The sequence below is a fragment of the Canis lupus genome, chromosome 11 (genome assembly GCF_003254725.2).
Source record: "Canis lupus dingo isolate Sandy chromosome 11, ASM325472v2, whole genome shotgun sequence".
Lineage (NCBI taxonomy): Eukaryota > Metazoa > Chordata > Mammalia > Carnivora > Canidae > Canis > Canis lupus.
In genome coordinates this window covers 8,730,152-8,756,422 of record NC_064253.1, presented here as the reverse complement: position 1 = coordinate 8,756,422, position 26,271 = coordinate 8,730,152, and the positions used below count along the sequence as shown (strand labels likewise).

Below are 26,271 nucleotides of genomic sequence, written 5' to 3'. Positions count from 1 at the left end.
AGAAAGAAAGAAAAGAAAGAAAAGAAAGAAAAGAAAGAAAGAAAGAAAGAAAGAAAGAAAGAAAGAAAAGAAAAGAGAAAAGAAAAGAAAAGAAAAGAAAAGAAAAGAAAGAAAAGAAAAGAAAAGAAAAAAAGAGAAAGAAAGAAAAGAAAAAGGAAAGGAAAGGAAAAGGAAAAGGAAAAGGAAAAGGAAGAAAAAAGAAAGAGAGAGAGAGAGAGAGAGAGAGAGATGGGCAAAAAGAAATAATTGTTCCAGCTATAGCATATCCTTTCTACTTTGTTCATAAGGGATAATTAAAAAAAAAAAAAAAAACCAAACCCATGAGATGCGTGGTCTATTGACCATTCTTTTTAAGTATAATCCCCAATGTAGCTTAGTGAGGCTGGAAAAGAGCTTGAATAGCCCATAGGTTCCATGGGTATCCGGAGGTACCATGTTTGGTCGATACAGGTTAATTTTCCAGGTTTCCAGAGACTAAGAATTTTAAACCTCACAGACTATTTTTCACGTAATACAAGGACAGAAGCTTATAGTAAACTGACTGAATACACAGAACTAAATGGATTTTACTTTTTGCTTTAATATTTATTGCCTCAAATATATATTCTTGCTTTCTTAAAAATAAAAATAAAAATTCAAAGATTGCCTGGGTGGCTCAGTCAGTTAAGCATCCTGCTTGATTTTGGCACAGGTCATGATCTCAGGGTTGTGACACTGAGCCCCATGTAGGTTTCTTTTTTTTTTTTTTTTTTTTTTTATGATAGTCACACACACAGAGAGAGAGAGAGAGAGAGGCAGAGACACAGGCAGAGGGAGAAGCAGGCTCCATGTACCGGGAGCCTGATGTGGGATTCGATCCCGGGTCTCCAGGATCGCGCCCTGGGCCAAAGGCAGGCGCCAAACCGCTGCGCCACCCAGGGATCCCCCCATGTAGGTTTCTATGCTGGGCATGCAGCCTGCTTGGGATTCTCTCTCTCCCCCTGCCATTCTCCCCACATACTCTTTCTCTCTCTCTCTCAAAAATAACAAAAATAAAATAAAAATTCAAAAAAGTTTAAAGGAAAGCATTTTTGGCTTACCAGGTATGGCTTAGGCATGCTTCCAGTTACTGGACAACATTTCCAGTTTGTTTGATACAAACTTAAATATCCATCAGCATCAACTATTCCAAACTTAGAGAAAAAATTTTTTTAAGTATTTAATACAAATACAAAAGCACATATCAACCCCATACCTTACCTGCGACTCTCAAATTTTGATCTTAAATACTTAATTGATAAATTGACTTTTACTTCACCTACACATGGATCTAGCCCAGAAAAACATTTAGCTGCTGCTTAAAAGAATTTCAGGTGACAAAGAAGAACAAACATTAGGCACACATTTTATTATACCAACCAAAAGCACAGACTATATATTCTCTAAAAATACTCAAAAGATAGGATACTGAATTTACATATTTAATCGTGCAACAAATGTTTAGTATATAAAACAGAAAACTGTCACTATGAAAAAGGTAAATTAAGGACTTCTAGAAATACATGCGAAAATCATGTCAACATCAGTAGAAAGCAAAATAAAACAAAAATTATTACAGTAAAAGAATTTCCACTACGGGAACTCAGGGTAATTTGAGAAAATGCCAAAATTATCCAATGAGAAATTATATGTTACACATATAAAAGGATGAGTAAGATTAAGCATTTTTTTCTATAGATTGCAAAAATAACATATATATATAGTTTATGAAATAAAACAAATGTCTACTTTGGACTCTTGCCCTCTCCCATCTCCAGATCTAGCAACTCTTGACAATTTGATGTGTTCCATTTCAAATTTGGTCTATGATTAGGGCTGTTTAAAAAATGAGAACCATAATAAATATACAGTTCCACAATTACATTTTTTACTTATTACAGCCATCTTTTCATATCCATACATTTAATCTACTTTATTCTTATGTTGTGTAGTATTACACTATACAGTTGTATTATAACTTTTGAAAACTTTTTCCTTAGAGACAGTTTCCAATTTTCCCTATTACAAAGTGCTGCTTTAAATATTCTGGTACATGTACCTTTGAGTATTTATGTAAGATAGATAATCTAGAAAAGGGAAAGCTGCACATCATTTAAAACTGGCAGGCAAAACTAAAATTTAACCCTAAGTGGTAATGTCAATTTATATACCGATTTTTCTTACACATTAGTCAACCCTGCTTATTACTAAAACTTCAAATATTTGTTGGTATATACAAAAGGAAGATTAATTTTTAATGTGAATTTCTTCAATTATTAGGATTATTGGCCATGCATAGTTGTTTCATAAAATGACCTGATCATATCCTTTATCTACTTCTCTATTGTCTTTAAATAAATTTGACTAATAAGGTGAATATTAGAAATCTTAATCGACTGTTTACTGTATTTGTTACAGATATTTTCCCAAGGTCTATCCATTTTGTGATTTATCCTGTTTTCTGGAGTAGACCTAATGTATGGTCTTCAGAAAGGGTATATGGAATGTGTTAAGTCTGCACACTTAAAAAAAATCTTGTTTAAAATATATTTTTCATGAAATTTGAACGACAGTTTGGACAGATAATGACACCTAATTCCCATTCATTGTCCATCAGAATTCTGTGAATACTGCTTCCCTATATGTTATCTCTATTTTTGAGTAGGCCAATGCCATTAATTTCAGAGGGGAGGGGTGGAGAGGTTCTAAGGAACCATTTTATCCCTACTCCTTCCTAGAAGCTGTCTTTATCCTTGGATTAAAAAAACAAAAATCAAATCATCAGGGTGTGTCTAGGCATGTAATGTTTCTCAACACTTAGGCCTAGTACTTGGTAGGTTCTTGTCAAAAATTCTATTTTTCTTTGTTTTGGGGATATTTTTATTTTAAGAATTCCTTTGAATATAATGTTTCTTTCTATTTCAAAATTTTTTCCTTCTGAAATATCTTTTAAATGTTTTTTATAAATTTTCCTGGATCTAGCCTTAATTTGCCTCTTGTATTATTTTCATCATAGAGTAATTTCCTAATTTGTTCTTCCTAGTCACAAACTTGATTTTCAACTATTTTCATTCTGTGATTCAGCCCTTATAATGAGTAGTTCTACAAACCCAATTTTGGGAATCATGTGTTTTAAATTTCCAAAAATTCTTCCTTGTTCTTCTACTTTTATTTCATAGTAGCTTATATTTGTTTTAGAATGCAGTATATCTTCCCGAATCTAAGGAACTGTCCCCTACAGGTCATTATTCCACTTAATGCCTCTTTTTAGGCTCAATAACTTTAGGCAGCCCATTTCTGTTCATAATGGACAAACTGACCAGCATAACTGTCAACTGTTTTATTTACTATAGTAGGCTTCTGTGCCATTTGGCTCCTTCATGGCCATGGTGAATGGACAATTAGTTGACTATCTATTAAATATACTTGGAGAGGTAATGAAGAATAGTTTTTTGTACCTTCAAATAGCATATGTGGAAGGCTATGGTGAGCGTTAAGTCTAGACAATAATTCAGACTATAGAAGGTATAGAAGGCCATGCTAAAGAATATAGGCTTCCATATAAGAGCCTTGAAGGGCTCTTGAAATCATCAATAATGTGATCTCCCGTAGGGTGTAGTTATATAACTATATTATTTGTTATATAACTGTAGTAGCAACAGGAAGAATGCACTAGAAAGGTAAAGAGTTGAGGTACAGAGACTAGCTAAGGAGCAATATGATATAGACAACCAAAGTAGAAAAGCATGAGCGCTAAAGCATACTGATATGTTACACAACTGAAATTACAGTAGAACTCTAAAAGCTTCTAGATTAAATCCCCTCAATTCCCATTAAGGAGCAAAGAATGTTGCCAATTGGTATTAAGAAACCATATGCTCTCAAAAGTTATAGTTTCATAGCTACATGAGAAAGTTATCTTTGACTTTTGGGAACTGTAACAGAGTTAAGTGATAAATGTGGTAGGAAAGAAGGCTGTATGTAGCACATCATGATACAAAGAACACGTGAGAAGAGCGAAAGGTTTGGAAGTTGAAAGAAAAGAAAAGGCAAGATGGACCATTTGTGAGAGTGCTGTTTGTTTTTACTGAAGCTTGGCTCTGAAGACAAAGAGTAGGCTGATTTCCCCTTTAAATGTTGCTGAATGTGATAGTGAAATACCACAGCAGGCAGAGAGGCAGTCTGAGGAAAACAGGATTATGGGAAGTAAAGACAGTAAGGGATACTCTAGAGCAGGGTTGAAAAACCTTTACTTAAAGGGTCATATCATAAATATTTCAGGCTTACTGTCTATAAGTCTTTGTTTTCCTGAACTCTGTTGTTGTAGTGGAAAATTAATCACAGAAAATAAATAATGAGTGAGGTAGCTCTGTTCTAATAAAACTTTTATTTACAAAACATGTGGCTAGGCCATGATTTGTTCATATGCTATTCTAGAGAGTCCTCAAAAATTTAATGTATGCACAAATCACAAAAGTATCTGGTTAAAATACAGATGGTGACTCAGTAGGTCTGTAGTAGAGTCAATAATCTGAATTTTTAATAAGCTCTCAGATTTTACTTGCTACTTGACCATACTTTGAGTACATTCCAGAAGACAAAGAAAGTAGAAGTATTTAATCAAAAATGTGTAATATATGATGGTTCTATAATCATTTGGTCCTAAAGCATCATTTAAGTGAATTTTAATGGATACATATACATACACAATACTCATATGCATAACACAAAAGGTCATTCCAAGAAGAACCAAATGAATGTAAGTATTATGAGAATGTAAAATTCTTTGAAAATAATTTTATAAAAAAGAATATAGAGTAATACTTTATCATTAGCTCATTGAGCTGTTCTCTCTTCAGAAATACAGACTAGTCACATTTATAAACTTCCAACAAAATCAAACCATATTCCCATTTGTGTTTGTATATACTACCTTATTTCCTTGATAGTTAAACCTCATTCTCGTAACTCTTGAATTGCCACCAGATCGAAAACAGGTTATTTGTTGAGAATGGCCCCATTCAAACATTCTGACACTTCCATCCTGAGCTCCAGTCAGATCTGCATAATAAGGAGCAAAAATTGCAAATTTAGGGACCCCTGGGTGACTCAGGGGTTGGGCACCTGCCTTTGGCTCAGGGTGTGATCCCGGGTCCGGGAATCGAGTCCCACATCGGGCTCCCTGAATGGAGCCTGCTTCGTCCTCTGCCTCTGTCTCTGCCCCCCCCCCCTCTCTCTCTCTCTGTGTCTCTCATGAATAAACAAAATCTTTTAAAAAAATTGCAAATTTACTGCAGTAATCTTAGGAAGGTTTGTTTTTGAATCCAAGTAAAAACTTTAATGAAAGAAACACCTATGAAATGAATCAGTCAGTTTACATGAATTCACCTTTGTTACGAAATTTTGCTTGAATACTTTAATCTTAGAAAGATAATTTCATGATCTATTTTCATTTGAATAAGAATATACCCTCACGCTACAGGACAGAGGCAATTAAATCACAGTTCTGCAGTCTCACTTCCTTTTCAAATTATCTCAATGATGTTTTAATAACCTTTAATAAATACCTTGTATAATAACCACTTAACCAATTCCTGGGTGAATTAGAGTCAATTCTTATCAGTCACACTATTAATGTTTAAATTTATACATTTTCTCTGGAAAAAAATTACAGAAAGTCTTGAATGCGATGTATGGTAAAGAAAAAAAATCACTTCTAATAGTTATTCTGATTAACCTGATAGTTCAAATATATGTTTCAGTGGAATATGAACAAGCTAAATGATTATTAATTCTTCACTTTGTCATTTACTAATTTTGTGATACAAGGAACCTTATTTAATCTCCCTGAGCCCACTTCAAATTGTCCTGTAAAAGGGGAATATATGTAAGTTAATGGGCAGCTGAGAGAGGTAAATGAGATAATCCATATAAGTCCTTTAGAAATATGCTTAACATGGAGGACTCAATTTGTGTTAAGTGTAATTATCAGTAGTAATGTATTATTCAATGCAGTAAAAATGATTAATTTACATATTTCATACCTTTAGTATAATAATAGAAGTTACTCTATTTTATTTTATTTTATTTTTTTTAGTTACTCTATTTTAAATACATGGTTTTATTAAACCCTTTGGTGGACATTGGTATGTAATTTTGATAATGTTTGCTTGTAGTACTTAGGACAGTGAGGTAGAAACAAAACTGGTTTTGGCATATTTATTTTATCAGAATATCTCTCATTAAGAGAGAGCAGTAAAATTTTTTAAGTGTTACAAAATTGAAGGGACACAAATACTTTTTAATTAATAGGCACTGTGCTTATTGCTGTGTGGTAGGACAACTTGACGACAGGCACAACTTAAAAATCATATTTAAAAAAGCTTGAGCCTGAATACTCAAATGACAGTATGAATACGATTCCAACCCACAAGTTATTTTTAAAGTTGTCCTTACTGTTTTTTCTCTGCTTCAATGTTCCAAATAAACTCCCCATTAGTTAAGGTCTTTATTAAAGGAGAAAAACTTTTGACATTCCCAAGGATATTAACTGAAAATAATATAGACTGCCTCAGAGTATAAGAACTTACAAATAGCCAATTTCAACGCCTCTACGATTACTGTGTCTGATAAAAAGCAAAGTGACAAAATATTAGTCAAATACAAAGTGACAATGATGAGGCAATAAATGACCACGATAGAGTTCTAACTATGTAATTAAAGATGGGAGTGATCCAATTATTAAAACAGTAATTACTGACTATAACTTACGGTTGTGTAGAGTCCAGAAATATTCAAAAATAAAATGTTCTAACATAGAAATATGCGGTCAACATAGTAAAAATTTATTGCATCAAGCGTAACTTGATGCAGTAAACTTTTTTCTATTTTTATCCAATTTTGAAATGAAGATTTTATTGGCTAGCAAACATTCTCTACAAAAAAAGTAAAATAGCTGACTATCTTTCAATTGAAACTAAAAACTTGCTTTAAATTCCTTAGAACACTGGGCTAATTATTATTAACTTACAGTAAGGAAGAGTTGGATGAGAAGTCATTCTTCTGACATTATTAATGGCTTTCTTAATCATCTGTTAACAGAGAAGAATCACTCTTCTATAGTTACAATAAAATGTAGTATTAAAAATAAATTGTGACAGGAAATTCAAATAACATTTATTTGTTTACTTTTATGTGATTCTATAACTACCATTATGGGTGCTAAAAATACTAAACATAACAGAATTTAAATAGCTCAGCTCTCTTATATTTAAGTGTACATACATTTTCTGCATCATTGACTAAGGTCTAAGAACAAATTCACCTTGAGAATTTAGTCTTACCTCCTTTCTTGCCAATTCTTTTCTGATCCCATTAAATTTATTGGAATAATCCTGAATAGTACAAGGTTAAAAAGATAGGCAGAAGCATGTGAAAAAAAAAAAAAGAGGTAAACAGAAAATTGTATAAATTTTTAACTGGTAGTTTGGAACTGTTTATCCATTTTAAAATCATGCTTTGAATGATTAAGTAGCCTGTCAAATAAGAATAAATATGTGAAATTAAAGAGATAATTTTAATAACGTTTCCTATTTATACAGCACCATAACTACAATTATATGTTATCCTAAATTTGTAGCATCAGTCTTGAGTAGATTTTTCACTGTTGTTGTTGCTCTTGTGGATTTAAACTGTCCATGAGACTAAAGTTGTGAGTAAAGTGGAGATTGGGTAGGGAGAGAAGAGAGCAGGCAAGGAGAAATGGCGAAGGAAAGAAACACTAGAATATGTTTATGGTTGTAATTATATTGCAAAATAGCACAGATTGGTCTTAAGGATTCTTTCATGTTAGAATTAATAATTCAATAAAGCAATAGAAGAAAATATTTTATTAATTCTCTACAAAAAAAATGAAAACCTGCTGAGAGTTACTTCTGTTTAGCAAACTTGATGTTGCAATCTCATGTTCCTTTTAAAGAAATGCCTAAATATTCCTATTCTTTTACATTTCTTTCTGACTAAATAATCAAAGTAGAATCATAAGTAAAAAAAAATACATAAACAGGTTTAATAAAGTTTCTAAGCGCATATGCAGAACACTACAGAGAAAACATAACTTATTTTATAAGATCCTTATAAAAAAGAATCCCTTTATTATATTGGTTTCTTCTTTTTGAGGATGGAGTAGGGCCAATCAGATTAATTATGCTTTTATGCTTACAAATCACAATGTTCCCCTCTAAAAAGATATCCTTCTAAGATGGAGATAGAAAGAAAATTCAGTCCTAACAGGAATGACAAAGGTATATTTTTATATTATAATGCTCTGGAGTAAAAACAAGTATTTTTCTGAGCACTGACTGTATGCTAAAATGCTATTCTAATTAGAGATCATAAATGTCTGAGGCAGGCATAATCTCTCACAGAGTTTACATAACAGAGTACATTAAAAAAGACAACTAAATAGTGAACAGATAATTTCGAAACTGCTACAGGCCATAAAGATGATAAAATGGGGATGACACATAGAATGACTATGGGGAGAGTAAGGAGGGACAGATGCCTTCACTAGGGAGGCAAGGGAAATCGCTGGGAACATGAGCTGAGATCTGAATGGTTAAAGAAAAAAAAGGATATTCAAAGCAGAAAGAAGGCTAAGGCTCTAACCGGGCAATGAGCTTGATGCTTTCAAGAGACAGAAGGCCATTGTAATTAGAGCAAAGTGAATCAGGTATAGAATGAATAGAGAGAAGCTGCAGAGGTTGGCAAGGGTCAAATCACAGAGGACCTTACAGGTAATGTTAAGGACTTGTTTTTTTTAAAGTTGTACTGGGAGATCTGAAAGTTTTAAACACTGGAGTGACAACCTAAATGATGCTTTAGAAAAGAGCAGCTCTGGCCGCTGTATAGAGAACACATGGAGCAAGTGTGGAAGCAGAGAGACCAACAAGAAATTTGTTGTTACTGGAAGAACTGCACCATATTCTCTGAAACTAGAAAAATTGCCCATTCTTTCTTTTTATATATTTTGTATAGTCTCTTTAAGTTTTCCTTTAAAGGATCATAAAATCAGTAGGTTTTATAAGTGAATTTTAATATATCTGTTAGTTGGACAAAAGTGAATTATAAATGACCAAGTCATTTCATTTGAATAATTATTAGATAGCTCTTCAAATTCTTCAATACTTCAAACAAACCTATCTGAAATAAATGAACTAAGAGGGCTTTAATATAAGCTCTACCACAAATCTGAGATAATGACCTAGATTAAATCAGTAGACCTTTCTGGATCTTAAACTTCATCTGAAAAATGATAAGTAGGAGAAATTATAACAGCTATTTCAACAGATATCTCAAAGAATAATAAGGTTATATGAAAAAATAAGGTTATATGAGCAACAAGAACTACATTAATATAAAATAAAATACTATCAGGTATTATTAAGGATGATTAAGTCTTAATCATGATTAATGAGGCACTTGATGGGATGAGCACTGGGTGTTACATGTTGGCAAAATGAATTTAAATTTTAAAAAAATTTAAAAACTACCTTTGCTAATTAGTTAAAAAAAAAAAATTGGTGGGTGGGGGGGAGGGCAAGGCAAGAATTCTACAGGAATTAGGGAACTGAAAATAACTTCACCACCAGAAGGCCACTGAAAGAATTACTGGCCCTGGGTTTCTCTGACGCCATATATCATCATTAAGTATTAATAAAAGAATTTCATGGAGGGATAAACATGGATCACATCTTAATCAGGGCTCAAGAAGATCCTCAGACAAAACATAAACAAATGACTATGACTATGTTCCAAATAAAACTTTACTGATAATGAAATGTGAATTTCATATGATTTTCATGTGTCACAAAATACCATTCTTCTTTGGACTTTTTTTTCTACTACTGAAAAATGTTTATAAACACTATTCTCATTATGCTGAGTGAAGTAAGTCAGTCGGAGAAGGACAAACATTATATGTTCTCATTCATTTGGGGAATATAAATAATAGTGAAAGGGAATATAAGGGAAGGGAGAAGAAATGTGTGGGAAATATCAGAAAGGGAGACAGAACGTAAAGACTGCTAACTCTGGGAAACAAACTAGGGGTGGTAGAAGGGGAGAAGGGCGGGGGGTGTGAGTGAATGGGTGACAGGCACTGGGGGTTATTCTGTATGTTAGTAAATTGAACACCAATAAAAAATAAATTAAAAAAAAATAAATAAACACTATTCTCAAGCATGTTTATACAAAAACAGTTGTTGAGCAAGATTTGACCCACAAACCAGAGCTTGCTGATGCCTGATTTGTACCAGTAAGTTACAAATAACTTTAAGATACAGCTCTTTGTATTTTAAATTAATTATTTAAAATAATTTCATTATCTTTTTTATATGAAAACATACTATTCTTTACAATCAAAATTCATAATTTCTAGCAAGTATGACTTACTAAAAAGGTTAAGAATTTTTAAAAAAATGTTTAAATCATTCCTTATCTATTAAACTAGAGGGGGAAAAAAGGACATTTATACACAATTTTTTTTACTTTGTGTGTTTTGTTTTGTTTTGTTTTAAAAGTGGGCTCCATGCCTAGCATGCTAGGCATGCTCATCCCATGCTAGACAAGGAACCCAATGTGAGACTTGAACTCATGATCCTGAGATCAAGGCCTGAGCTGAGATCAATGTTCAACCAAATGAGCCACCCAGGCACTCCTATACACAATACATATATATATATTTTTATACACAATATTTTTAACGTTACGTACCACAGATGCTCCTCTGCCAGTCTGTGTACTACCAAGCCATGGCATGTTGATTGGAGTGCCAGGATTGCTATGTGTATATGGGGTTGTACCTTGCACAGCTGTTAAATCATCACGAGCATGTATAACCAAGAAATCTTCTGATCTACAAAAGAACATCAACTGGAATAAAAGCAACCCATCAGTTCTTCATTTCTTCTGTGATACCTGAAAGCTCTAATATATGATGTTGCATTTCCCTCTAAAAATTTTCTTCAGCTCTTAACTCCTAACTGGTACTCCTCTTACTTTACTCTCTCTTCTAACCCTCAATTCCTTCTTTTAGGCACCTGCTACCCCTTTTTCACTCTTTTTAGCCTATCAGTATCCACTACACTGACTTAGAAATATTCTTCTAAAAAATTTTGAAAGCTATAGTTCTGTGGATATCATCATTTTTAACACACCGTTACTGAGTAAAAACAAAGTACAGAAGTACCCTTTGGTTTCCATTTCAGCATCATCATCTACCCAAGTATAGATCTGTGTAGCCAGAATTCCAGAAACATCCAGTTCTTGAACATCATGGCTCGAAGCAATTGCTATGCAGTTTCTATTTGCCTAAAAAAAAAAAAAACCATATCATAATTTTTAAATTAAAAAAGTACAACATGTATATGAGCTACTTTTAAAAATGGAAATTACAAAATAGCCCCTATAAATGCTAACTTTAAGATAGCACTTTATTTCTTCTCCCAGCACTCTGTCTCCAGTCTCCTAGTATGGTACAGTTTCCCTAAGGTTTGTACAGTTCAGAAATGTGGAGGGAGATACTGGATTGAAGCTCTAGAAGGTAGAAAAAGGTAAGGGAGATAAAAAAAATACTAAAGAAATAATAGCACATTATTCAAGTAAGATAGTATCATTTTCACCTAAAGCTTTCCATCTTAGATAAGAAAAACATAATCTGGGAGACGCTCACAAAGAAAAAGTGTAGGGGGCAGAAAAAGAGTGGGGAAAGTATGTCAGAATAAATCATAAGTGAAAAGTTGGTCAGATTCGGGACACCTAAATGGTGCATAGGTTAAGTATCTGACTCTTGGTCTGAGTTCAGGTCATGTCTCAGGGTTGTGAGATGGGAGCCTTATATCAGGCTCTGTGTTCAGTATGGAGTTTGCTGAAGTTTCTCACTCCCTTTCCCTCTGACCTCTTCTCTGCTCCCTGCTCTCTCTTTCTCTAAAATAAATTTTTTTAAAAAGTTGGTCAGATTAAATGATAAAAATTTTAAACATCTATGAACTGAAACTACTCATCTCTAAAACAGAAAATAAAATGATATGACAGCAAAGAGAAAAGAAGGTTAACATTTCCATATGTAAAATCCTAATACAAACTGAAACGAAAAAATACTCTAGAAAAAAAGATATAATGAGATAAGATATAATGAGACTTCTCAGAGATAAATCCTCCATAGGTTTCCCCATTTCTGAATGCCTGGTGAGTGACTTACTATGTTTGTTCTTCAGAATAGCTATACACCTATAGTGTCTCCCTCCAGATCAAAAGGCAGATACAGTCCAATAGAGAGGATTTAGGTTCCTTAAACTCAGCCTTCCTTTCCTATAATGCAACCCACTTTATGTACAGTTATCATTTGGTCCCTTCTCTACCACACAGGGAACGAGAGCATAAATGCTGATATTCTGGATACTATTTCTGCTATTAGTAATAAACTATTTTTGGTCTCTGGCCTAGGAGTCTTGTGTCTTCTCACAGCATCCATTAAACTGAGAAAGATAACTTGTTAGCTTGAATGCAGGGAAAGATCTCAGACCTTTCACAGTTCTTAAGACAGATAATTCACAACTAAACAAGTGGGAAAAAGTTCAATCTCATCACTATTTTAAAATAATGCAATTTAAAGCAAAAGGTATTCCTTCTCAGCTACAAATCAAGCAAGGATGTAAAACAATCATCAATCTGGAAGAATAAAAATTAAACAGGTCGTCTTCCTGCACAGTGAACAACAGATTTTATATATGTGGATGATTGTTCATTACTAGTTACTCATATATATTCAAAAAAGAAAAGAAAAAGAAGTTTGTTTTATAGCACAGAATACTTAAAATCACATTTTTTTTTTAAAGGGAAGGGAGATACTTGTTGGGTGTAGAAAATAATTTTGTATTTGTATCTGACATATATATATATATCATAATGCATAGATACTACAACATGAGAACTACCTAGCTAAGGGGCTGTTCCCAAACTTGCCTGTCTTCAACAGAACTAGTCACTGTTCAGCAGTGTGTTTAAGAGGGAAATGAGACAAAGGACACAGGGAAATATGAGGACAGAATGATAAAGGACCTACCTAGAAAAAAATCAAAGAAAAGAAAGATACAGACTATAAAAATGGAGAACTGGTAAAATGATTACTGAATGTGTAATACCATAGGGTATTTTTCTAAATAATACTTAAAAATTCTTTTAAAATTAGGAATACATAAAAAGGAGACATTCATACTTAAGTGTATATATGTATTTGTGTGTGTGTATAAATGAAACTGTACAGCAAGGCATTTAGGGAAAACAGAAAATGACTAAAACAAATTTTGAAATAAAGATACATAAATAGGGCGCCTGAGTGGCTCAGTAGGTTGAGCGTCTGCCTTCAGCTTGGGTCATGATTCCAGGGTGCTGGGATGGAGCCCCCTTGCTCAGTGGAGAGTCTGTTTCTCCTTCTCCCTCTGACCCAACCCTGCTTCTGCTCACTCTCTTCCGTCTCTCTTGCTCAATGTTTCAAATAAATAAATGAAAAATCAATAAAATCAACAAATCAATAAATGAATAAAACAAATTTTGACTTTGGACAATTGTATATCTATGGCTACCCCTTCTTTAAGGAGCTCAAAGACAGCTTTAAGGAACATGTTGAGTAGAATGTAAAGGAAAAACTAGTTAGGCAGCTACTATAGCTGTAAGTCAATGAAGGAGAATTTCTATAAGTCATATTTAAAAGCTTAAATTTGATCTAATATTAATAATCACATTCAACATATTCATATAAGAAAATAAAAAACCTCTTTGGATTAAATGCTAGAATGTGTTGTATAGACTCTAAGGCTACTGCATATATAAATACTTGATATTCTCTCTGTGTAGTACTAAAACATTATTTTATCTGTTACATGTCCAATAAATTTAATTATCAAACAATATAATCATTTTATAACATAATTTATTCAGACTGCAATTTAGGTAGTGGGAAGTAGCTTTGGGAAAGAGAAATACTAATACTGAATAAACTTACAAAATAGAAGACATTCTTCAACTATTATGAATACTTAATAATCAAAGAATAAAGAGTCTATGCACTTACTTTATTAACAGCAAAGGCAGTAATGATGTCAGATTCCTTGTGAATAATCCTTGCTTTCCCTCCAGGATATCCCAAGTCTGCTTCTATCTAAATGGAAAGAAAGAAAACATAAAAATATAGTGATTTTAGTAATAGAAAAAAAAAATGTAATCTAATCTGTCATTTAATACTTGCATTGATTATTTTAAGAAACTTCTTAGATATTTCAAAACCAAAGGCACTATTTTACATGCTAACTATCCCTAAAATAAAACTTATTTGATCAGGGAAATTAAAATTTTTTCCAGCTTGCCCTCCTATGTATAAAAAGACAGTTGATACAATATACAACTTCATTAATTGCTTATGTTTCCAATAAATTAACTTTAAAGGATTAAGACATTCTAATTATTGAAATAAGATTTTTTTACCCTATTTCTTAGCCTTGGATAATATTTTATAAATACTACAAGGTCAAAAGGCAAATATATTTATGTTTTGCACATCAAAGAGGATCACTGTTGCATATAAATCTTTTTTTTTTAAAACAACCTTTTAAAAATATAAGGACCATTCTTTTTTTTTTTTTAAAGGATTTTATTTATTTATTCATGAGAGAGAGAGAGAGAGAGAGAGAGAGGCAGAGACACAGGCAGAGGGAGAAGCAGACTCCATGCAGGAAGCCAGATGTGGGACTTAAGGATCACGCCCTGCTCTGAAGGCAGGCGCTAAACCGCTGAGCCACCCAGGGATCCCCATAAGGACCATTCTTAGTTTACTGCCTATAGAAAAACAGGTCCAATATGGCCAGCTGAATACAGTTTACTGACTCTTAGTCTAAAGCAACTTCTAATTTATAAAAACAAAAAATGAACAAAAAAAACAACCTGAAACCCTGAAAATCTCAATAATTTTCCCAGGCCAGTAGTCATTTTTAATAGCTGAATAAACCATAATTCAATGTAGTTTAGATGAGGGAAATATATGTGACCTTCTGCTTACCCCAGAGAAGGTATATACTAGGCCTTTGAACTCAGAAGAGAATAGTGTATAAAATCAACATTTACTAAAATAAACAGAGGTAAAAAGAGGAGGCAATTATTAAGAATTAGAAATGTTAATATAGGATATTATTTCATCTTATTTTACATGTCTAACCTTCAATCTTTAAAATGAATTAGTATAAAATGATTCACAACTCATTTTGAAGTGCAGAAGTTATTAATTTAACATAAGAATATAACAGACTTAGCATGTCTGGCTAGCTAGGTCAGTAGAACATGCAGATCTTGATCTCAGGGTTGGGAATTCGAGCCCCACACTGGGTGTCAAGATTACTTAAAAATAAATTTAAAAAAAAAAGAATATAACAAATATAATTCCTGCAAAGTTTAGATAAGAACATCAACAATGCCTGTCCAGTTTGACTACTAGAACTGAGGTAGCAGTATGTTTTAAAATGGCAAATAAGACTGTTGAATGGCAAAGTTGAGACTTGTAAGATAACCAAACCCAAATAGTCCTATGCAAATAAAATTCAGTCACTAGATGTAAAGATGTAAAATATATTCTAATCTAAAATGCAACTGATAGCAAACATAAAAGACTTTCAGCGCTTGCCAAACATTTTTGTTGATTCAGAGTCAACTTCTTTTCTAAGGAAAATCTTTCCTCTGGGTACAAGAGGCCCATCGAATGAATATAATGTGTAAGTCAAATTCTGTAATTTTATGACAAAATCCCAATTTAGTATCCTATCTGCCTGGTATCTGAAGCATACTAAGTGTCCACTACTGGATTCAGAAGAAATTAGAAAGACAAATGATATTTTGCAGGCAACAGAGGAGTGTGTTAGTTGCTGGTAATAGATAGGTGGCAGGAAATATATTCATTTAACCTGTAGAGCTTTTTCAAATTTTACATTTATGGGGAAGAAAGCTCCTGCAGGCATAAGCTTCAAAAACCTTCTTTAATGTGAAAAATACATTCCTGTCCTCTCATTATCTAGATTTAATAAAACATTAGTTCTTAATATTGTGGCCCCAAGATTACCTAAAAGAGAATCATCTGGAGAAAGGGGGAAAGAATGATGTTTAGTATTTCAAAAGCTTATGCATATTTAATTTTGAGAACAAGGGTAGTGGTAGGAAGTGAGATTAGAGACCAGGCAGGATTCAGTGTACAGATGGCCTCTTAAGCCTTAATAAAGAGTTCAGATTTTATTTTAAAGCTAGGAAGCTACTATAGGGTTTAGGTAATTCTGGATGTTGTGAGGCAAAGTATACAGGCTGTGAGAATGGCTGCCAGGAAATCAGGTAAGAGACTACTTTAGCAGCTGGAGTGATAATGGATTTGATTAGAGCAGTAGCATTGGTAGCACTGTGGTTGTGGTTGGAATAGGATAGTTTGCTAATGGAGTGAACTTACAGTAGGAATAAAAGAGAAAAAGAAAGGATAATTTCTAGTTTTCAGACCTGGTAACTGTGTGAGTGAAGGTAACATTTAATGAGACAAATGTGAAGAAAAAGTAGGGATTTGGGTTAAGATTAGAAGATAGAAAATTCTGTGTTTTGACATTCAGGGTGAGGTAACTATCAGATTAATAAAGCCAGTCCAGAGTTCAGGAAATGAATGGACTAAAGAGATCTGACTTAAGAGTTATCATTTAAGAGCTAGCTGTTGATATTTAAACCATAAGATAACTCAAAGAGAAGTAAAGACAAAGAAGAGCAAAGGTTAGAGAACTAAGTCCTGAGACACCCAACGTTTCCAGATGGGAAAAAGATAAGCCAATTTAAGATGGGAGTAGTTTTTGAAAAGAAATACTCACAGAATAAATTGATAAAACAGAAAACATTCTGATAGAACAGGAAATATTCTCCAACTATGAATCCTTAGTAATCAAATATGATCCACAGAAACCAACTGAAGCAAATTTCAAGAAGGCGGCCGAGGTTAACAGTATCAAAGGATACTGAAAAACTGAATTAAAGGAAGACAGAATTGACTACTGAATTTACCATCCTGGAAGTCAAGGGCGAGTGATTAGTAAAATCTCAGCACAGTGGACTGGAGATAATACTCAAGTAGATTAGAGAGACAGGTGACTATCAGTGAATAGGGAGGGAAATCCACTGGGAAGATTCACAGGGGCATTTGACTGAATTGATAATGTTTTTTGTTTTTTTTTTAAGATTATTTATTCATGAGAGACAGAGAAAGAGAGAGAGAGAGAGAGGCAAAGATACAGGCAGAGGCAGAAGCAGGCCCCATGCAGGAAGCCTGATATGGGACTTGATCCCAGGACTCCAGGATCACGCCCTGGACCAAAGGCAGGTGCTAAACTGCTGAGCCACCCAGGGATCCCCGATAATGTTTTATTTCTTAAACTGGATGGTCCCTTCACGAGGTTTTTGCAAAATTACTCTTTAAGTCTTCTTTAATGATTTTATAGGCAATTCTACAAATGAATTTTCCTAGATAGGGAATTACATAAATGGAAGAGCAGACAGATTCAAAGGTAGGTCTTTCGGTTTTCATTTGAAAGTAAGACAATAAAATATATTTGCTTATGCTGAGAATAATCTAAGAGAAAGATAAATATTTATCATGGAAGGAGGGAAGATAACTACTGAAGCAAAGTCCTTGGGTAGATAAAGAGGAGACTGAATGGAAGATCTGGTCTTGGGACAAAAAAGTGACAGTTCATCTACTGCGAGAAAAGGCAGAGCAAAATATCTACATATAGAACAGAAGTTAAGATTTGGTGGTAGAAGATTAGTTTAAATCCCATGCATTTATTTTGATGGCAAAACAAGGTCACTGGTGGGAAACAGCAAAGGAATATTGTTAAGTTTGAGCAAATAGGGCAAAAATGGGGAAATAGAAGAGAGAACAAGAAAACAAATTCACTACATAGCAATTTATTTTGATTGTTGGAAAGTTTAATTTGGGATTTGTGGCTATATATTTTAACTAAGGCAAGCGCCCATGATTTGTGCCTTTTCTCCATCCACATTCAGCTAATGTAGGTAAAGGTGTCACTAGCTAAACCCCAAGATCTGACCTTTACTGCCTACTTGCTTGGATTCACTGACCTTTGTCCCACATTTTTCTTTAGGCTATCCTTTCCAGCTTATCTCTTAACTCAGGCAAACAGAAAGCAAAACTGCCCTTCCAGCAACAGCACCTGCCCTGATAAGACCTCCAGCCAGCCCAGACCACCCACACCAGTGTGATCTTAACCCCTGACTCCTGCCTGCACAGTTGGACCACAGAGTTATCTCTAGATTGAGGATGACTGCTTTTACCTCATTGTAATACTAATAGCTCCATCAAAGAGTAGCACAAGCCTCAGTTACATAATAATATGTATATAGGCAAGTTTCCTTAAGACCTACACATGTCCTTATGTCCCTCTGCACAGGATGATCAGGCTTCCCTATCTAAATATTGATTATAATCCTAAGTTAAAGCCATTTCCCGTGATCTCCTTATTTGCTGTAAATAAAGGTTTCTTTGTGTGACAACTCAGCCTGCTGTTTGTGACTCACCAAGGAGGGAAGCACGTTGCTTTGGTTATAAGGCACAGAGTAGAAAGGAAGTTGCATTTAAACAGGTTTAGGAATTTTTTTTAAAGGTTTTTTAATTCATTCATTTGAGAGAGAGACTGTGAGAGCAACAAGCAGGGGGAGGGGCAAAGAGTGAGGGAGAAGCAGACTCCCTGCTGAGCAGGGAGCCTGAAATGGGGCTCTATCCCAGGACCGACGTGAACCAATGGTAGACACTCAACCCACTGAGCCACCCAGGTGCCCCAGGTTTGCGAATTTTCAAGGCAAATACAAAATAGAATAGCACAAAAGGGATGAGGATTTTTGCAAAGTATTGATCATAATAATGATGGATCATGAAATCTAAGGTAGGAAAGGAAGTGGAAACATGATGTGGCCAGCTAAAAAAACACAGAACTTGCATGTGGTGTGAACATAATTTAATTTGCTAAAGGCCATACAACATAAAATCATAGTTTAAAAAAAAACCCACGATGAATATGATGGTCACAATGTAAACTTTAAGTTTAATGTAAACCCTAACGTAAGGTTTTCAGGCCACGCTTTAAAATTTGGGCTGGATATGTGAGTAAAAATAATCCAAATACTAGTGCTAAAAGAGATTTTAAGAGATGTGCAGATCAATATCTGTATATCCAGCCATTCCATTTCTGGGTATATATCCAAAAAAATGGAAAGCAGAGACTTAAACAGGTATGGTTTATATCAATGTTCACAGCAGCATTATTCACAGTGGCCAAAAGATGGAAAACACACAAATGTGTAACAACAGATGAATGGATAAACATTATATGTGATTTACCCATAATGGAATACCATTTATCCTTAAAAGCAAAGGAGATTCTGATACATACTACATACATACCTCAAGATGGTATGCTAAATGAAATAAGACAATCACACAATGACAGATATTGTATGATTCCACTTATACAGCTACATAGAGTAAAAAACTCATAGAGATAGACAGCAGGATGGTGGTTGGTGGGCTACTGAGGTGAGATGGAGACAATGGAGAGCTACTATCTAAAGTGGACAGGGTTTCAGTTCGGGAAGATGAAAAAGCTCTGGAGATGGATGGTGGTGATGGCTGCACAATAATATGAGAAAGAGACTCCCAAGCAGGCTCCACGCCCAGTGCAGAGGCTGATGTGGGGCCTGATCTCCTGACTCAGATCTCTGAGTTGAAATCAAGAATTAGACACTTAACCAACTTAGTCACAGGCACTACAGACACATTTCTTTAAAGATATGGACTACTAATGCTCACTCAAGAAGATAATAGATCACCTGATTTGCCCTTTATTTGTTAAAGAAACTGTATTTGTAGATAAAAAAACTCCCAGGCCACCTGGTTTCTCTGGTGAATTCTACCAAACACTTAAGAAATAATACTAATTCTACACAAAATTTTCTAAAAAAATTAGAGACTATTTCCCAACTTATCCTATGAGTCCAGCATTAGTTTAAAACCAAAAAAAGGGATCCCTGGATGGCGCAGCGGTTTGGCGCCTGCCTTTGGCCCAGGGCGCGATCCTGGAGACCCGGGATCGAATCCCACATCAGGCTCCCGGTGCATGGAGCCTGCTTCTCCCTCGGCCTATGTCTCTGCCTCTCTCTCTCTCTCTCTCTCTCTCTGTGACTATCATAAATAAATAAAAATTTTTAAAAAATAAAAAAAAATAAAAAAATAAAACCAAAAAAAGAACCCCCAAATATCTTTAAGAATATTAACCAAAATTCTTTGTTAACATAAATGCAAAAATTCTTAAAATTTTTAATAGATCTACCAATATATAAAAAAGACAAACATACCATGACCAAATGAAGCTTAGAGAATGCAAGGCTGGTTTAACATAAACTAATCCATCCATTTATTTAGCCATATTAATGGACTAAAGAAGAACCATATGAACATCTCAATAGTGGCAAAAAAATTAATTAAAAATTTTAAAAAATTTTTAAAAAGGAGACAGAGCTGGATCACTGATTAAAAGCTTTCAACAAGCTAGGAACAGAAAGCTCCTCAACCTTATGAAGGGTATCTAAAACCCTATAGATAACAGCATACTTAATGACAAAAGACTGAATGCTCTCCCTCAAGATCAGGAAAAAGATAAAAATGTCTGCTTTTACCCTTTGTATTCAATATTGGACTGGAAGTTCTAGTCAGTGCTGTAAGATAGTGGGAGATTAGTATAAAGAAAAATTGACTAATGGTCCATGACACATATACGTCAATTGGTTTTTTAAACGGAAGAAAAGGCAATTCAGGGGAGGAAAAGATAATTTAATCTTTTCAGAAAAGAGCGGTGAATAACTGATACACAGTTTTGTTGTTTTTTGTTTTTTTTTTTTAAATAACTGCAATCCATACTTTGTATCATTTTTAAAAACCTGAACCAAAAAAATTTTTGGTAGAATTTAAACAATGCCTTTGTGTTGTGATTTCTTTGTAGGGCAGAGCTTTAGATGCCTTTTCCATTGGAAAGTTGTGGTAGTGGAAGTCATCTTCACTAACTGTAAAACTAAAACTTGAGCAAAACAGGAGAAAATCTTTGTGACTTTTAGGTTAGGCAAAGATTTCTTAAATATGGCACCAAAAAGAATGTCCATACATGGAACAAATTTTGATGAGGTCCAACCTATGCATTAAAAACCTCTCAGTTTAAAACAAATTGTAAAGAGAATAAAAAGACATACAATAGGGTAAGAGAAAGTATCTGACAATTAGCTATAAGACTTATATTTAAAATAAACTAAAAACTATTAAAATTCTATTAAGAAAACAACCCAATCAAAAAAAAAAGACACATTTGAAAAGACACTTCAACCAAAAAGTTGTTGTTGTTGTTTTTTTAAGATCTTATTTATTCATGAGAGACACAGAGAGGAGGGAGGCAGAAACACAGGCAGAGGGAGAAGCAGGCCCCATGCAAGGAGCCCGATGCAGGATTCGATCCCTGATCCTGGGATCAGGCCCTGAGCCAAAGGCACACAGACCCTCAACCACTGAGCCACTCAGGCGTCCCTAACCAAAAAGTTAGAAGTCATACAAAAGATAAACAAGCACATGAGAAAATGCTCAATGGAAATTAAAACTACACACCTACTGGAATGGCTAAAATAAAAAGGCTGAGCATACCAAGTGTTGGAGAGGAGGTAAAGCAACTGAGATTTCATGCACTGCTGCTGGCGATACACAATGGTACCACCACCCTGAAAAATACTTTCTTAAAAAGTTAACCACACACCTACAATGCAATCTGGCCATTCTACTCCTAAGGATTTGCACAAGACAAATGAAAGCATATGCTCATACAAAGAGACTTGTATATGACTATTCTTACTTGTATATGACTATTCTGAGCATTCTTATTTGAAATAATTCTGGAATGGGAAGAGCTGAAGTGTTCACTAATAGATACAAAAATAAACTACGGTACAGTGATACAATGAATACATCTCAGTGTAAGCAATGAGTTGCTGAAATACCTAACGTGGAGCAATCTCAAACTAATTATGCTAGGGAAAAAAAGGACATACTATATTGATTCCATTTACATAAAATTCCAGAAAATACAAACTAATCTATATCTAATCTATTACACGAAAAAGCAGATTGGTAGCTGCTAATACAGGAAGAGGGCAGATGTGGGAGAAAAGGAGGAAGAGGGAGATTAAAGTTTTGGGAGTGATGATTATATTCATTTTCTTGATTCTGGTGATGGCTTAACCAGTGTATACATATGCGAAGATCAGTAAAATTATACTTTAATAAATACGTACAGTTATTTTAACTCAGGTATACCTAACAGAGCTGTTTAAAACAAAATTGTAACAGACACCTGGAAAATTCAGGCCAAAAATGGTTATGATGTTAACTCACCAACCAGAAAGACTACCTTTTAATGTAGTGTGAGGACTATAGAAACACCACATTATTAACATCTTAAAAATAGTGTGAAAAGAGAAATCTTTGGATAAGAATTCATAACATACAGACTAGTAATTAATGATTACCTAGGCAAGGACTTATTGTTAACTGATTGAAAGTTTCAACTATATTCTTTCAAAATTCCCAAAGGCCCGTAGATATTTCCAAAGTATGAATTGGATAAATTTATTTTGCCAAAGTTTGAGTTATAACTTGACAGCTAATCAGTCTATTTTACTAAATGTATAAAACTATTTTTCCTTTTTTTACCAAAAGATTTTCTTTGGGAAAGAACTGGCAGTGGGAATCAGTAGCCTTAAAAACTAACTTTTGAAAAACAAAAACAAAAACAAAAACCTAACTTTTGAGAAATTTTTCCCCTAAAAATGACTTTGTTGAGAGGGTCTTAATATCAGAATAAAAAAACCCATGAGTCAAGTATCAACTTAACAGAAATCATATTTAAATGTACAATCACAAAACATTTGGGAGATATTTCATGATTACATAAACTCCTACAATTTTTGCTCTTGTTTCTCAAGTGTTATGAGAAATTGCTACACATTAAGGCCAGTGCTATATGCTATTCCTACCAGAAAAATAAATGTTATGTAATAGTATTTGATATATTTTAAGGAATTAACATAATAGGAAAGCACGTTAACTTCAAAAGTGACACGGGCAAAAACAGAACAATACTACCATAATTCTGTAATGGCTACTATGATTACATTTTATTAAGATCTTCAGTTGTATTTACTTTGAAAAATCTGTAGCCAAAGCAGGTTACATTCAACTCCCTTTAAAATTGCATTCTCTTATTATTAAAACAAATAATTTTTATGATTGCATATTTAAGTTGTGGAAATTAAAGAGTAATTTGAGAGAATAACTTCATTGCACTGGAAACAAAGTCCAGTTCAAAGCTAAAATGCAAACAATTTGTTTTTCTTGTTAAAGAATGCAATTTCTAATTTCAGTTGAATGATATTTTGTACCTTATTGATGTTTGGCTCCTCCATCATAGAATTTTTGATGGTTTCACAGTTGTCCTCTAATGACTTCATCAAGAAAGAATAACCACATGACAAAGAGTAAAGACGAGATATAATACTGGGGATATGTTTTTATATTTTTAACCAAATTTACTAGAAAACAAAACTGGACTACGTTATTACTTTTAAATATCATACATCTTAAAAGAAGCCTGTGTAGGGGTGCATGCTTAAGGGTTAGGGAAAACTTATTTACCTCAGAACTCATTAACCATCACCATAAATTTTATTTCACCTCCAAGAAATTTTAACGGACTTATTTTGAAATCTTGAAATTAAAGCAAAATTGAGCCCATAGTTCTTCATACTAAAAATTTCAGAGCTACTCAAAATTAAAGTCAAATTGCTCTTCTTCATACATATTACTATGCCTTGTCTACATTATGGTATCTTACTCCTTAGCAAAACCTCCTGATTAGAAGATCTAGATTTCTAGGTTTCTAATTCTCTTTCTCTAGCCAAAAATAGTCAATAAACTGTATGAAGGCACACATCCTTTTTAAAATGGGATACTAGCATCTGTTTAAGTAGTAATTCAAGACGTCAGAAAATAAAAGAGAAATATTAAGTAGGGACAAAGATGATAGCTGTCAAGTATTTTTTTTTTTTCTGGTTGAAAACCATTCAAAAAAGGAAAGAAAAGAAAAGAAAACCATTCAGATACAGTCTATTTGCAGCTATCTGCACTTAATTTCAAACTAATATAAACAGGAAAGATCTTCTATTTTAAAAATGCAGTATATAAAAAAAGAAAAGCTCTGAGGATACATCAGGATTTTATTTTTTTATTTTTTATTTTTTTAATTTATGATAGACATAGAGAGAAAGGCAGAGACACAGGCAGAGGGAGAGGCAGGCTCCATGCTGGGAGCCTGATGTGGGACTCGATCCCGGGGCTCCAGGATCGCGCCCTGGGCCAAAGGCAGGCGCTAAACCACTGAGCCACCCAGGGATCCCCACATCAGGATTTTAAATATTAATATCAGATGGAGAAAGTTTCATTTTCAAATGTGTAAGGAATAAAGAAACAGCAGCAGTCTCAAAATCCTCCCATCCAAAATATAGGGCCTGTCTTGCATCTGTTTCTAAGCACCTAAAAAGTCACAGTGACTTGGACTCCAACTATTTAAATAAAATAATTTTATTAAAAAAAGAGATGGAAGGTGTTTTTGTTAATACCAAAAATAAGCTAATCAACTTTCCAGAAAAGATTAAATAATAATATACTAACTCTATAAAGTTAATATTCTATTTAATTCCATCTAATCTATGCTTCACCATATAAATTTTTCATTTTTATATTATCAAAATGTCACTAATTTTCAGAGCATCACCATCAAGAACAAAACAATAAAAAATAAAAATAAATTTTAAAAAAGAATAAAACAATAAAGCAGTAACGATTTCTAACAGCTACCAATGATCATGCCAAGTTTTAAATAAGTTAATTCTACTGGACAACACACTGCCAATTAAGGGGTACTGTACTCATTTTGCAGATAAACATCCTAAAATTCAGAGAAAATATTTAGCTTACTGGTAATTATAAAGTTTTTAGTCCATGCTTTTGATTAAAATCGTAACACAAAAATAATTTTAAAATTTTCTTACAGTATCATCCAACTCCTAAGAAAACTAAAAATAAAATAGCAAAGAAATTTAAAAGGCGTAGCCATGGCTCATTTACCTGTTATCCTTCCTTATGCATTCTGGCTTGCTCATACAATTCTTTCACCTTAGTGATTCTATTCCCTGATCCAGCTAAATAATCTAATGGTCTATCAGCTTTTTGTTTTGTTTGAGAACTATTTAATTTCCCAAGTACAAAGACTACATCAGCAGTAGAGAAAAGTTTTTATATTCTTACATCTATATTAATCAAATATGGCCATGTTTTTTAAAAAATGATTTGTACTTGGAATATTATGCTAATTGCATCTTCATGTTACAAGGTACATCAGAAAAATAAAGAAATAACAAACACATAAACATACTTTTTATACAAAATAATGCAGAAGGGATTTATAAACTATTATGAGAATGCTTTAACTTGTAATACATTATTTTAGGCAAAGATATATTTAAAATAAAATAAGAAACATTACCTCACCAGTAAATACATCCTAACTAGTTTCTGATTCAGTACATTTTTAATTTTATTTATTCAAAAATTTTCTTGAACTGTTTAATGTTAATTCATATACTCAATATTTAAGAATACATCTTACATAAGGTTAAATAAAAGTACTTCATTTGTATTAAACTTATTTCATCTATTGTTGGCTTAGATTTCAATGTTATATGGTACATATGTCAGAAGTTTTCTAAGTTAGCCAAAATTATGTTTGTTTCCTGGCTTGGCTAATCCAAATGTATTTATATAATCTGGTGAATACTAAATAATAGCTTATGCAGTTGCCTCTTATAAAATAGTGTTCAAACCGAGAGTCAATGAGCTCTATAATGAACTCTATGAATTTTTCCTTTTTTTCATTAAGGTTATATGCCATCTTGCTTACTGCTTACTTGTCTATTAAGAAGCCATTTTAATGTATAAAGTTATTGAGTCACTAAGCTGTA

The 26,271-nt window shown here is 33.5% G+C and overlaps 1 protein-coding gene across 10 annotated transcripts in view; it reads right to left on the bottom strand.

Moving 5' to 3' along the window:
• Positions 1–26,271, bottom strand: part of DMXL1 (Dmx like 1) — a 128,046-nt gene that overhangs the window by 7,998 nt on the left and 93,777 nt on the right. For 4 of the 10 annotated variants that reach the window (XM_035697072.2, XM_035697064.2, XM_035697068.2 and 1 more), the window contains 8 exons: positions 23,635–23,697; positions 14,150–14,236; positions 11,267–11,388; positions 10,792–10,933; positions 7,362–7,412; positions 7,049–7,109; positions 4,952–5,079; positions 1,080–1,172 (listed from right to left, as the gene is read on the bottom strand). In XM_035697072.2, the coding sequence (XP_035552965.1) occupies positions 1,080–1,172; positions 4,952–5,079; positions 7,049–7,109; positions 7,362–7,412; positions 10,792–10,933; positions 11,267–11,388; positions 14,150–14,236; positions 23,635–23,697 (747 nt within the window). The remainder of the gene's footprint in view (positions 1–1,079; positions 1,173–4,951; positions 5,080–7,048; positions 7,110–7,361; positions 7,413–10,791; positions 10,934–11,266; positions 11,389–14,149; positions 14,237–23,634; positions 23,698–26,271) is intronic. The other 6 variants (XM_035697065.2, XM_035697070.2, XM_035697066.2 and 3 more) reach the window with 3 other exon arrangements.